Raw genomic sequence first — 15336 nt, 5'->3', positions numbered from 1 at the left:
TTAAATTCCCTATACTTTCGGCATGGGTTGTCAGGCAGGTCCCGCTAATTGTAATTAATTAGGATACCTAATTATGTAAAAATATTACATAAATATATGTGTAGAATTAATATATGTGTATATATATATATAATTTTTTTTAATATTTTTATTTATATATAGGTATATATATAGTGATATATACGTATATATTTATGTATATAGATATATATATTATTTCGTTCTACGTGTATTTTGATATAAATATATATATATTAATATCACAATACAGTTAGAACGAAATAACACACATCTATATATTTTTTAATTATTTATTTTTTATTATTTTTTTTATTTAATTTTTTTACGTATTTACATATTTTTTTATATTATATATAAATATATATATAACAATAATTATATATATATTTAATCAGTATCAGTCTACATGTAATTTGATATTAATATATATATATATATATAATTATATATATATTAATAGTAAAATACATCTAGACAGTGTATGTGTGTGTATGTATATGTGTATATATATACTTAGATCATATATATATATATATAAATATATATATATATATATATGATCTAAGTATATATATATATATTTTTTTTTTACACTTATTTAATTTATTTTAATTTGATTTCCAGCCAGCAGGGGGACTAACTGTCATTACAGTTAGTCCGTGTGTATGAACAAAAATGGATCAAACCTCTTGGGAAGCTGTATTCATCTTATACGCAGTTAAGTACCTCTGCATATTCCTACCATTGAGTTGGTTAGGTGTACTTGTGTATATATATATATTTTTTTTGTGTGCATTTTTTCTTCTTCATACATTACAGTTAGTCCCCCTGCTGGCATTGCTGCAGCCAGCTATCCCGGCCATGTGATTGTGAGGTCCTCGCAAGGACCTCACTCTCACATGGCCGGGGGGGGGGGGGGCTGAAGAGGGCGGAAGTCCCCCCAACCGCTGGGAGTCCCCCCAACCGCGATCGCCGGCGTGGGATCGCCGGCGACCAGGTAAGTAAAAAAAAAAAACGGAGGGCGTACAATTACGCCCGGCGGCGTTTAGAGCCGCTTAAAAAAGGACGTAATTGTACGCCCTCCGGTCTTAAGGAGTTAAAACTAATGTTATTTCCAGCGGGTGCAAGCTCTGCCCCCTTGGTAACATCAATAGAATTGCAGATTTTTAGCCAATCCAATGCTTTCCCCTGGGGAAAGCATTGGATTGGCTGAAATCGGCAAGGGGGCGGGGCCAAACACAGTTTTGGCCAATCAGCATCTCCTCATAGAGATGCATTGAATCAATGCATCTCTATGAGGAAACGTCAGCATCCCCATGCAGAGAGTGGAGACGCTGAATGGCACTGCTGCCTACTGTGCAGCACTGAGCCAGGAAGCACCTCCAGTGGCCATCTAAGGAGGTGTTCCTAGGGGCAATGTAAACACTGCTTTTTCTCTGAAAAGGCAGTATTTGCATAGAAATGCCTGAAGGCAATGATTATACTCACCAGAACAACTACATTAAGCGGTAGTTGTTCTGGTGACTATAGTGTCCCTTTAAGCAAGCAAAAGTGCTTTATGTATATGGAGTGGTCCTTTAACAACATAACCCCTGCTTTACCTTGTAGTGGTTACAGTGTCCCTATAATATATAATACTTTACAAAGTTGTTAGGGCCATAGCTTTCAATTTATAAGATATTATGTTTTGTTATCTTATGGTTATTATCATAGTGTGTCTTAAAGGCATCACTGAAATAAAAATGTTGAGGTCATCCGGAATAGACAGAGTAAAATGACACATTAATTACCCAAAGAAGATGTTGGCCAATAGCGTGCCAGATCTTACCATACCTAAAAAAGAGTGTCTTGTATGATAACGTATCGATATGGATTTTTACACTATGTCTAAGAAGGAACAAAAAGTTCTGAACGTACTGCTGCAGTCTTGCCCTTCTCATTATTTTTTCTCTGTGTGAAAATATGCTCTGTAAGACAGTGAGCCATCCTTACCTAAGTTTTGATGTGTCTCAACTTGTAATTCTACTATCTACTCATATTGTGTATGCCCCATTTACTGAACAGCAGAATATGTTGGTGCTTTAAATGTGGCTGCTATATGTGTTATGGCGGCTATCATACACATGCTGGAGTGACTGGCATATATATTTATAATTTGTTTTGGCATTTATATATCACCAACTTATTCTGTAGCGCTTTACAATATTATAAAAGGGAGGAAATTTAACAATATATAAGACAATTACAAAATTTTACATGTACAATAGGTTGATGAGGACCCTGGTCAAACTAGATTTCAGTCTAGATATTTTAATATATTTGAATATTTTTTCAATTCTGAAATACGACGTCACTAAAACTCTCCCAGAATGGCATTCAAAATATGTAAATTCGTACAGTCCTCAGTGCCTTTTTTTCAAGAGTGTTGGCATAAAATGTGTTATGAAAGAGCAAGCTTTTGATAAAGGGATTAAAAATGTTCTGCATTCATTACACAGGATTCAAGGCAAAGTACAAATGGTAAATTAATTTAGCTATGAGTAAAGGAGAATGGTCGGTAACAATCACAAATATAGCAAGAAACCTACCTTTCTCAATGGCACTAATGCCCATTGATGGCTGGCACAGTGGAGCCTTCTTCTCCCATTTTCCCTCATCTGTATGGTATATTTCCACAGATGCCAATGGACATTGCTCAGAATTCATGCCACCGAACACCAGGACCTGCTTCCCCAAAGTGACTGCAGCAGTACCCGCCCGTGCCGTGGGAAGGGATGGCAGAACTGCCCATGTCTGCGAAACCACATCCAACATTTCCACTGTGTCCAACGGCACACCCATTTTGCTACACCCTCCAATCACAAATAGGTGATCATCCTGGTAGGCTGGCGTGCAATATACACGACAGGTGGGCATCGGAGGGAATATCTCCCAATAAAGTGATGTGACGCCACTGGAGGCCATGATAGAAACCGGCATTGTATATTGGAAAAAAGAAGTTCCACCAAAGGATAAAATACCCTTTTATGACCAGTTGTGGTTCCAAATGAGAAAAGACTGGTCCTCAACATCTGGTTTACTTAACCAGAACCCAATGGAGCATGTGGATGCCCTGTTACCTCGGGTACATTATGATACTCCATTTTCTGCGTCCTTCTCAATCCTTAGGAAGCATCAATCTCAAAGAATTGCAAATGTGCAGTGACGGATACATCCTGTGCTTCACGTGCCTTCATTGGTATTCAAGCTTGGCCGAGATGTCACGCAGGTGGCTAAACATCTGCTCTAGTCAGCTGACCTTCTCTCTGGAGACACAAGATAGAGAATAGTGCAACAAGTAAAGACCATCAGACTTATTCAGAGCCATAATTATCATCGTAGGAAGACAAAAAGGACACAGATGGCATCAATTAACGTAGCTCAAGTGTACAGTCTTTAGCACAGACTATGGAATAATTGCTGGCTTATTACAAATAGTCATTGATTCTAGGGACAATATTCCTTCTTGTTTATTATAGTAAATACGACGACTTGCATGAGTTCTGCTTTTTTAGCAGACTGTAAAAGGCAGCTGTATTTTACAGTGCTTCTGCATAAACTTTCAAAACTGTAGGAGATGTCTTTATTATGAGAACACAATGATATATATGCAATTTCCCAGTAACACTAACTGACTCATCACTAGACTGCAGTCTACTAAAAGGCAAGTTGTCTGCTTGCAGGAAAACCTATAAATTTAAGAATTTACTTTAGAAATTGCCAAACACATGGGGCATCATTCATATAATTTGATAGAAATCTGTTGTTAGTCTTGAATTAAATCATTCATAATAGTAGTAATAAGATATTAAATGTCACATTTTTGCTTGTGACAATTCTATATTAGGTCAGAACATAAAATACTATTTAACCATTTCATACGTTGAGAAGTGCAGCACTTTTTCTAAAACTGCTTGGGTGTATGTCCTACCAGCCAGGCATCTTCTTACAAAAATCAGCAATTCTGATGATGTCACCAAGAGGAAATAAGGTGAGCACCAAGCTACATTAAAAACCAAAACAAAAAAAAACACACACACACAAAAAAAATAAAACTTTATGAGTAGAATGCATTTTGCCAGCCTTCCTTAAGCATCTATTCATTTTTAAAATGGCTTCAGTGTTGTTAAAAATTAAATAAAACTGCAGAGTTTTTACGTGAAATTAGCTGGATTGCCGGATTTCCTCAATTTGGAAGGAATAAAATACCTTGCTCCGAACATAAGATTAAATTACCTTTATTCAAATAGAGTAGACATTTGGCCAGGACATAGGGGGGGAGGGGGCAGCAGAAGCACCATCGTTGACACGTTTCATGCCTACTGACACTTCACCAGGGATGAATGTAGGAGGAGTCCAACAATCCAGCTAATTTCAGACACAACCTTCATGCCTTTACTGAGATACAGGTGCGTTTTGCTGCGTAATATATATTTTTTGCAAGTTCTTTTGTTGGTTCCACTCTGTTTTCTTAGTTATTATGATATCTATGTGTCAGATATAAAGGAGCTAGGTATGAAGAGTAATTTTGTGATTTTTTTTTAACCCCTTCAGGACCGGACTGTTTTTGCGATGTTTGTACGTTAAGGACCAGAGCTATTTTAACACTTTTGTGGTGTTTGTGTTTAGCTGTAATTTTCCGCTCTCTCATTTACTGTTCCGATACAAATTATATATTGTTTTTTTCAGGACAAAAAGGGCTTTCTTTACATACCATTATTTTTATCATGTCATATAATTTAATTTTTTTAAAAAATAATAAAATATGGTGAAAAATTAAAAAGAAAAACATGTTTTTTGACTTCTACTTAAAAAAATCTTTTACTGATCTACAAAATCGAATGAAACAAACTGCTAAATAGATTCAAAATGTTGTCCTGAGTTTAAAAACACCCAATGTTTACATTTTTTTTTTGCTTTTATTTGCAAGTTATAGGGCTATAAGTACAAGTAGGAAATTGCTGTTTCAAAATGTAAATTTTTCAAATGTATCAATAGTGACATTGTAACACTGTTATGTCACACATCTCCAAAAAACACCCCACATGTATATATTTTTCTTAAACTAGATAACCCAGGGTATTCATCTAAGAATATTTTGATACTTTCTATGCAGCCATTTTACCACAAGCCTTTGCCAAACTTTGCATAGGTGTTTTTTATTTTTTTTCACATACATTGCAATTCAGATATAAATTCACAGATTCTGTTAGGTGTCACTGCCAAACACCCCGATATGTGTTCAGCAACATCTCCCGAGTACAGGGATAACCCCCATGTATAGGTGTGTCGGGTTGTTGGGGGGCTAAAAGGCCACATTTGGCAGGTGCGCATATCAGTTTCCCTGCTTGGAATTTTGACATGTAGTCAACCTGCATGCATGTCCTATTTGGGACATTTTTTAAGCCGGCCAATGTATTTTACCCCCATCAAACCATATATTTTTGAAAAGTAGACACCCTAGGGTATTTCACATGGTGGTATTTTAACACTTTCCCTGCACTAATTCTACCACCAGGCTTTGTTAAACATTGAGGTAGTAAATTATTTTCTGTTTTTTTCACACACATTGTACTTCAGGCATGAATTAACAGATCATGTTATGTGTCACTGCCAAACAAAACCCCATTATGTGTTCAGCAACATCTCTCGAGTACAGGGATACCCCCCATGTATAGGTGTGTCAGGTTGTTTGGGGGCTAAAAGGCCACATTTGGCAGGTGCGCTTATCAGTTTCCCAACTTGGAATTTTGACATGTAATCAACCTGCGCCCATGTCCCATTTGAGCCAATGTATTTTACCCCCATCAAACCATATATTTTTGAAAAGTAGACAACCCAGGGTATTTTAAATGGTGGTATTTTAACACTTTTCATGCACTGAATTCTATCACCAGCCTTTGTCAAACTTTTGGGTAGTAATCTTTTTTTGTTTCTTTGTCACACACATTGTACTTTAGGCATGAATTAACAGATCCAGTTATGTGTCACTGCCAAACAACACCCCAATATGTTCAGCAACATCTCCCGAGTACAGTGATACACCCCCCCTCCCCCATGTATAGGGTTGCTGGGTTGTTTGGGGGCCAAAAGGCAACAATCAGAACTTGTACATGTCAGTTTTTCAACTTGATATACAGGTATGCTTGAAAAAACACAATGTGTGCTGGCACTCAATTAAGTGTTAGGTGCCGGTATTCGAGGTATAACCCCACAAACAACCTCCAATCAATATCATACAAAAATATGAATACCGCACTCAATAAATGATGTTAAGTAATAATTAAACCTATGCTCAAATTCATAGTATTTATTGAAAAGCTTATAAGAATAATTCATAAAGTTAATGGTATTTCATCAAAGTAACACATAATTCATCTTATATACACCAACTATGTACAAATATCTATCTAGACACAGTATCCTCCTATGTGCAATGAATAGTTCAATAAGCGTAAAAAAATGGAAATAATGAAACGAATGAAAAAAAGAAAAAATGAAAAAATATATTTGAAAAAATGTAGAAAATATATATTGAAAAAAATGAGAAAAAGAGAAAAAAAGAAAAAAAGGAAAAATGAAAAAATGAAAAAATATGAAACAAAATACAAAAAATGAGAGAAATGGAAAAAATGAAAAAAATACAGAATGCTAAAGTCCTGATAAATAAAAGTCCAGTATATAGTGCACTATATGTTTGCCCACTATCTGTGGGTTGGTCTCACCAATGTCGTCTACTTCTTTATGTTGTATCCTGTAGGAAGATGCTGTAGTCTGTGAGAGATGGTCTGAATGGAAGGGATGGAACGAATTCCTGATAGTAGGAAAAGTGATCGCCACCCTGTGTCCGCTGGTGGCTGATCTAACCTGTTGTGATGAATGTAGTCAATCAGCAGTATAAGGCTCTGTTAGAAACGAATTGAAGTCACTCGTAGGGCTTTCCTTGTGAATGGGCATGGGCTGCGCGCTCGGGACATATGCGTCCCTTCGATGGCCCCAGTGCCCATTCACAAGGAAAGCCCTACGAGTGACTTCAATTAGTTTCTAACAGAGCCTTATACTGCTGATTGACTACATTCATCACAACAGGTTAGATCAGCCACCAGCGGACACAGGGTGGCGATCACTTTTCCTACTATCAGGAATTCGTTCCATCCCTTCCATTCAGACCATCTCTCACAGACTACAGCATCTTCCTACAGGATACAACATAAAGAAGTAGACGACATTGGTGAGACCAACCCACAGATAGTGGGCAAACATATAGTGCACTATATACTGGACTTTTATTTATCAGGACTTTAGCATTCTGTATTTTTTTCATTTTTTCCATTTCTCTCATTTTTTGTATTTTGTTTCATATTTTTTCATTTTTTCATTTTTCCTTTTTTTCTCTTTTTCTCATTTTTTTCAATATATATTTTCTACATTTTTTCAAATATATTTTTTCATTTTTTCTTTTTTTCATTCGTTTCATTATTTCCATTTTTTTACGCTTATTGAACTATTCATTGCACATAGGAGGATACTGTGTCTAGATAGATATTTGTACATAGTTGGTGTATATAAGATGAATTATGTGTTACTTTGATGAAATACCATTAACTTTATGAATTATTCTTATAAGCTTTTCAATAAATACTATGAATTTGAGCATAGGTTTAATTATTACTTAACATCATTTATTGAGTATAGGTATGCTTGGTCTATCTTCAGTTTGACATATTTTTGCACCCCCCCAGTTAATGTTACCATCATGAAAGTATATATAGTATATATTTTTATAAAGTAGACATCAAAGGTTATAGAGGATGGGGTGTTTTGACTTCTTTCCCCCAACCATTTTGCCCCCCCAAAAAACAGAGAAAGTGTAGTGGTAATTTTTTTATTCTGGTTTTTATGCACACGTCATCTGGTTTTGGCCAGCTGGTTATGTGTTACTGCCAGAAAACTTGTTATTCCAAATGTGCAGGTAGCAAATGTACATTTAGCAGCAATCTTTAAACTGACTCCTGCAAATAGAATGGAGATTTGGGGGAAGGAAAGTGACTAACAAAAAATGGCTGCTTTCCAAAGAAACAAAAAAATAAAATAAAAATTCAGGAACACTTCTTACAACTGTTCTGTGTGGTACAGCTTGCAACATGTTCCTACACACAGTCCTGGTTTTGAAGGGCAATCAGGACAGTGAAAAGGGGTGTCTGTCCTTTTCCCGTTTTTAAAACAAACCCGGCAAAGATTCTGGGGGGGGGGGGGGTTTCTAGCAGTTGGCGGTAACTTAAAAATAAAATGTCTGGACTCAGCTTGCACCGTTGTTGGAACTTGTCCATCTCCAGAAATTGTTAAAGAAATTAGTTTCAACTGAAATTGGAGAAAGGTGGTTTTCCCTGGATTATTTTTTTAAAAAAAAGCAAAAATGAGTTGTGGGTTGCTATTTGCATCAGATAGATAGCCACCTTTTTATACCATGCTTTGGTTTTTCATAAAACAGCTGATCAGTCAAATCAACACCCCCCATGTACTTATTATACGCCCTGATGCAAACCGGTTTGGACTCTACTCTGCCCCGGACAGAGACGTCTGACATGCGTTCGTCATGGATGGTGGTTAGCATGTTGACATCCTTCCTGTCCCTAAATTTTAGTGCAGCACTTCAGCTTTGCGAAGTGCTTTACATTCACCTTTTTTTTTTTATTTTGCCTCTATGAGAGATCGTGGAACGTCTTTGGAATTTTTTCTGGCAGTGCCGCAGGCCAGTGTCTGTAAACCATAAAGTGTTTTAAACAGACGGACACTACTATAAAAATTATCCACATAAAGGTTGCAATCAACACCCACTTTGACAGCAGCCAATTGTGAGCGATCGTGGATCGCTCACACGCCGCAATTGACTGTTACTATCTTCCTGGGATGTCTGGCAGATAGTTACAGGGTTATACCGGCAGGAGCGATCTTTGAGCGCTTCCCGCAGCCCGTTTTTTGCTATGACGGTTCAGGACCGTCAGCGGTCCAAACGCACGTTTTACCGATGACGGTCCTGAACCGTCGGCGGTCCTGAAGGGGTTAAAGGAGCATGTCAGTAGGAACATTCCATGCTACTTGGTGTCAATGTAACCTTAGTTGACCTGTTGTGTTGTACAACATCTTCTTGCTGCCAAACCTATCATCAGTGAAAAGTTACAGAAGGTCTGTGTTTCCATGAAAGAGATGAAGAAAGGTAACAAAACTGATGCTAGAAAGTTCCAGGCTGCTCAAGATCCCTTTTCATTGAGTATCTTATTATTTATCTATTTTTTATTTCTATAATTTTAATTAATAAAACATTTAAAACGAATGTAGCAAAGACTTTTAAAAAAGTTTAATGAGTGCACCAAGGATATACGTTTGACAGAAAAAAAAATATTGATGCTGCTATATTTAAAAGTTAGAACATGGGTCATTAATTCTACACTTGTCAAAGTCAACCGTGTCTACCATTCTTCCAACATAGGTAAAATTAGTACTATTGAAATAAGTTTATCAGTAGCGCAAGATAAATTGAAATACAGTAATTCCATACTTCCAAATAGCCTGGACCCAATGTGAAGTCCAGATATTGGACCCTTGTCTCAGGTCCTAGAAATGAAAACTTTGCAAGTACTTATTAAATGTGCTTATGCTGAACAAGGTCTCTGCACAGTCGGCAGTCCTGATTGGTTGGGCTTCTGTCAGGTAGGCTTTTACAGCGCCTTTTCAGATGCATATTCTATCATGGGTCACTGAGGCTCCCCCCTACTGTATCCCAGCCCCCTCCTATCAATACCAACCAGTGTCATGTCCTTGGACCCTCCTTAATAAAATAATTCAAACTTTATTTCTGTATTGAACAATGACTGTCTGTGCATTTGTTTACACAATGTATAAAAGATTAAAGTGTGATTTCTTTATTAAAAATGTTTTTTCTTTCTCTTACTGCGTTATCTGTTTATTGAAGATGCTTTTTCCTTTTTAAAAAAAATAACTAAAACAATTACCCTGTCAAGTATAATATGATCTCAATTAATGTCACCACACAGCTGCTGAACCTTTTTGTGTATATTATTTCCAGGCCATTGAGTAAATCAATCCTGACGCTTCAAGGTTCTCAAACAAATAGAATACCCCATTTACACTCAATGTGACACTTGCCACTAGAAAGCTATCGAACTCTCAGCATTACCCTCTTCTCCCCAAACCATCAGTCACTGTCCGCCCATCTCCTTCAATCCTTTTGGTGGAGTTGTATTAAATTAAATGCCATGCTCTATAATTGCCTAATTCAATTTCACGTGTAACTTGCACAAGGGAGCTAACGATTCTCATATTTGTTGCTGAGACGTTTAGTCTAAATTGTTTTCATGGTACATAATTTAAATGACACAAATGTCTGAGCGTCTCTGGTCCTGTTTTCTTGATGAATAATTCAGTACCTGCCTTGCTTCTGAGCGACTGTCGTCCTATGATCTACCTGCTATCAGTCTGCCTTGGGACTCGGAAAAAGGTATTATTGGATCCAAGGTGCGTGAACTGAAGCAAATCGTCTGGCTACGGTCTGCACGACGCAAGGGACGGTAAGTGGAGTTTGAGAACAAACTATCAATAAGCTCTAATTTATTACATTTTCATGGGAAACCTATTTGATATAGTTATGGATTAAGGCTCAAACAATTCATATTGGGCTTTTTTCTTTGTATTTTTTTTTACCTCTGTACAAATCCCGTTTGATTTAACTAATTCAGGACCAAAGTTAGGCAAATCTCTTGTCAGTATAACTAGTCTGACACACTGTGAGGCCTGAAAGGTTTAAAATACTTTTTATACGGAGTGTTCAACATATACCTGTGATTAAGATTTTATAGCTGCTGTTTATAAGAGTCTGGAAGCCAATTGTATAAAACTACACATGGTCATTTCCTTCAGAACAGAAATACATTTGGCCTAAATTTGTTAAGTGATACAAAAGTGGACAATATGTAGTATATACAATATGTGCGTTTATATCTCTCTCTCTTTCTCTCTATCTATCTCTATCCATCCAACATTAATGTGTAGAAATTAGCTCACTTGAATTTAGGGCCCTAAGCAACCGGTTTTGTTCCATGTTTTAAGCTCATATAGCTGGGCTGGAAATTGATATAGTCTGTGAATTTTTCTATTTCAGCTATTTTGGCCTATTACATGCAATTCCTTTATCTCTTCCCAACCATTCCTGGTATTTCTTTTTTTTTTCCCATTTTGTAATTCTTTATTTTTGAAGTGCATGAAGGTATAACAAGAGGGCTTGTCATGCCCCAACAGCAGTGACAAGTATATAATCAGACATTCAGTAACAGTTGGTCAGCATGAGGAAAGGTCAGCACCAATTATTTTTTTTTGTAACATAAACAGATTTAGCGGTCCTGTCTAAGCGATCTATGTATGTGTTGTTTATAAGCAGGAGTTTTACTAAACAGGCTTGAAAATTACTGGATTAAGAGGTTAATAGGATAATAACAATTCAAACATTTTGGCGTCCGAAAAAGAAATATGCAATCTGTGTGGTGTTGGCTTATATAGGTCGTTATATATAAGTATGTACTATACGTGTGGTATAGGCTGAGTTAACCTCTTTAGAAGAGAAGTTACGTTCACAATTGCAGGCGAGAGCAAAGCAATACAATGCTTGGTAAATGGAAGCATCACAAATACATGGTGTGGCACAGGAACATGTTATGTCACAATAATAATATTTGAGGAAAACATTGTACCATCCATATTTGGTGTAGTGGTTGTTTTACGGGCTAAGTATGTGTGTCAGTGTGTGGATGTAATGGTGTATGTTTGTATTCATTAAACGGTTGGCAGAGTTAGTATTGAAAGTATGTGTGTGGTGCCTATTTGTAGCGAGCTATGTAAGGTGAGTGAGCTCCCCGAGTAGGGGTCTACTATGGACTAAACATTAAACATTGCTCACGGTTGGTATTATAAAACATGGTGTGTGGCTTGCATTATAGTCCGTGGTTCTTCGGGCCTCCAACTTGTGGGGCGTGACAGTCTCTGCGGTCCAAACAGGGCAGTTTGCCGCAGGCCTTAGTGAGTCCGTGTCCGGGTTGCTTCACCCAATGCCCGTTCTGGTGGTTCTGCCTCTATGGTTGAGTGGGTACCCCATCCCGGATCTCTCCCTGGCGGGCCTTGAGGGCTCTCTTCGCCGGTGTCTTCTGTCCGCTTTCAGTTTCTGTGCAGCTCGATCCGCTTCACAGCTGGCTTGGTGCTTATTTGCATGCCAGGTTGTGCTTCGCTGGTTGTTGGTCTCTGGGACCTGTGAGTGTGAGGTGGGTCGGGTCCCGCTTAACCGTTTGAAGTCTTGAGTGTCGTTGTGTGGGCACCCCGGCGCTGTTTCCCGCCTTTGTGAGCTGAGACTCCGTTTTAATCTGGAGGGTGCTCTGAAGGTGTTAGGAGGATTCCAGTGCGTTTCGCGCCGGGTAGTCGGGCGGACCCATGCCACCATCTCCCTCATTGCCTGCTTGTAGGGTTGTCTCCGTCGCTTGAGCTTCGCCCATAGGTACATACTCATCTTGTTGATAAAGTCCAGCGTGAGCTCGGGCGGTTTTATAAGTGTATGCTTGGTAATCGACTTCGTCCGTGCCGCCATTTTAGTTGGGCCTTGTAGGTCCCGTGTGCCTGGGGATTTCGCCGCTTGGTCAGGAAAGTAGGCGGGGGTAGTCGTCCCCAGCGAGGACCGGGATGACCCCCGCCGGTCCAGGGGGGGGGGCAGCAGGGCTGAAGCGGGCTTCTGCTTATGCCTGTGAGTGTGGAGGCCGTTTCTCTCTGGCCTCTGGTCCCGCTCGGGAGTAGGCCGCGAGTGCAGCTTGTGTGTGTCTGCGGCGCTCCGTCGCCGGGCTGGTACCGTCGTGTTCGCAGTGTTGTTCTGCGTCCATTCCCTGGTACCGCTTGCCACTTGCATCGTTAGTTTCCTCGATATTGTCACGCTTTTGCCCCTCGTAGCAGGAGCTCTCAAAATGTGCGTCCGGCCATCTTGGCTGTCAGGCCCCGCCCCTCCATTCCTGGTATTTCAACATGAACCGTGTGTCATATACCACAAAGACACTCAAATTGGCAATATTTTTATGTGCTTGCCTTCTCCTTATTATACAATACGGAATCCTTATGTAGAATGAAAGATTAAATGAATCTATCTATGAAGTACTTTAAACAACATAAATCTGTTGCCAAGTTCTACAGAACTGATAATAGGGATGATTGATTTTGGTATGCATTAACCATTTCTGGATCCATAATATGTCGGCACGGTGAAGTCAAGTCTTTGCCTACTTCTTGGTCTGAAAGGCGTTAAAATAGTATGCCATGTGAAAATACCAGAACTGCAAAGCTATTACAGGAATACCCAAAATACATGACTCATATTCAAATCAAATTGAATATGTTTGTCTGAATCATTCAAAATAAAAGAAGTGTATATAACAGATGCAAAGCATATGTAGGTATTACAAAAAAGTTTCTCCTGTAGACAATCCCACATGCCCTGCAACATACTGATGACTACTATGTTTAATTTTGATTCTATTATACTCTGCATTTTATGTTATATACAATTTGATAATGTCATTTAATATATTTAAGGAATGAACCCATACCCCATTATTATTATTTTTCTTCTCCCTTCCCCTTTCTTTTTACTTACATGTACATTGTTTGCCATTATTATATCTCTGTTTAATATTGTTTTTAGGAAGGGGGTGGGGGGGGGGGGGGAGGAGTGTTAGTAGGAATTTCATGAACCTTAGGGTGCCAAATTTGAGATTTTATTTTGTTATTTTTTTGTCATCTTCTATAGCAAGATCCAATGGATCTGAGGAAATTGATTGACCTGTAATTGTAATTCTCCGTTTAAAGAGTTTAATTTCTGCAGCAAATCAAAGTATGCAGTGGGCTGGTGTTGGTAAGTGGTTTCCACCCCCAGTATTTGGTTTTGAGCTATTCTTTGAGACTCGGATTATGCAGAGAGACACTCGGGGCTTGTGGTGGTATGTGGTCTCCACCCCCAGTATTTAGTTTCGATCTATTCTTTGAGACTCGGAGTATGCAGAGAGACACTCGGGGCTGATGGTGGTATGTGGTCTTCATCTCCAGTATTTAGTTTTGGTTTTTCTAGGAGACCCAGATTTCACAAATATCTGTGAGGGTCAACACTTCCGAATTATTTGTTACGATTTCTCTGCAAATGTCACTTCCTCATTTACTCAGGCCTAAAACACTGTTAGAGTGTTATTTTTACTGAGAGAGTATTGTAGTGGAGGTAAGTAAATAACAATAAATATACAGTAACTTCAGCAGAGCTTCTATAATCAGGTTGTTGTCATACAAGCACAGGTATTTGCAGAGAAATGCTGTACGAACATATGCACACTCAGACACCCCTTCTATAGAGCATTCACTTTTCCGTATGGTATTATGGGGGTTAAATTAATTTGCATTGTATGCCTTAGCCTGTGCCATTGCAGCCTGGCATACAAAATAAATTAAAGCATTGGTAAAAAAATGTAATAACTTTTAGTTAGCTACCATGTTGTGAAAAAATATTAGAGGTGACAGTTCTACTTTCAGGTCAGGCTAAAATGATTTTGTCCTTTAAAACCCGGTGTGGAGCTTATTGCAAGAGCTTGTCGCTTGAAATGTAGTTTGGCAATTACTAGCTCTTACATGCTCTGAAACCTCTAATGCTCTTCTGTCTAATATTTTTCAGCTCATAAACATAATTATTTTAACAGTTCACTTTTAAGCAAAATGCTAAATAATGATATGGTTCACATAGATTTGGTTGATTCAAATGGTGTATTTAGTTTGTGTCACAAAAATGGCCTAGTATTTTAATGTATATTCATTATAACAGGACATTCAAACATGCAAAAAAAAAAAAGAAATGAAAAATAAAACAAATACTCAGCGTGAAAGAACATCTTATTCTGGTCTTTGAGAGATGTTTATGGGATAGGTTATTTAACCCCATACACACTTCCAATCAACAGTGGCTGCTAACAGATTATTCACAGCTCGGCTCAAGAGAGAGTGGGTAGGGGTGTGAACAATGTATGAAAAGTCCGAGACTCAACTCAGGGAAGAAAGAGAGAGAATCGTATTATTGTGTGTGCAGTGTATTCACAATTTGGACAAAAATTAAGTATAACTTAGAATCTATTGTGCTAGGCTGCCTGATTGACAGCCGTTTTGGGATTTGTACAAATTGCTGCTATTATAAGT

At 38.2% G+C, this 15336-nt stretch overlaps 1 protein-coding gene across 1 annotated transcript in view; it reads right to left on the bottom strand.

The window, feature by feature from the left end:
* Positions 1-15336, bottom strand: part of KLHDC8B (kelch domain containing 8B) — a 173807-nt gene that overhangs the window by 110883 nt on the left and 47588 nt on the right. The window contains exon 2 of the mRNA XM_063426719.1: positions 2610-3326. Coding sequence (XP_063282789.1) covers positions 2610-3000 — 391 coding nt within the window. The 5' untranslated portion in view covers positions 3001-3326. The remainder of the gene's footprint in view (positions 1-2609; positions 3327-15336) is intronic.

This window comes from Pelobates fuscus, chromosome 7 (genome assembly GCF_036172605.1).
Source record: "Pelobates fuscus isolate aPelFus1 chromosome 7, aPelFus1.pri, whole genome shotgun sequence".
Lineage (NCBI taxonomy): Eukaryota > Metazoa > Chordata > Amphibia > Anura > Pelobatidae > Pelobates > Pelobates fuscus.
The sequence above is the reverse complement of the archived record's forward strand: the minus strand, read 5'-3'. Positions and strand labels throughout refer to the sequence as shown.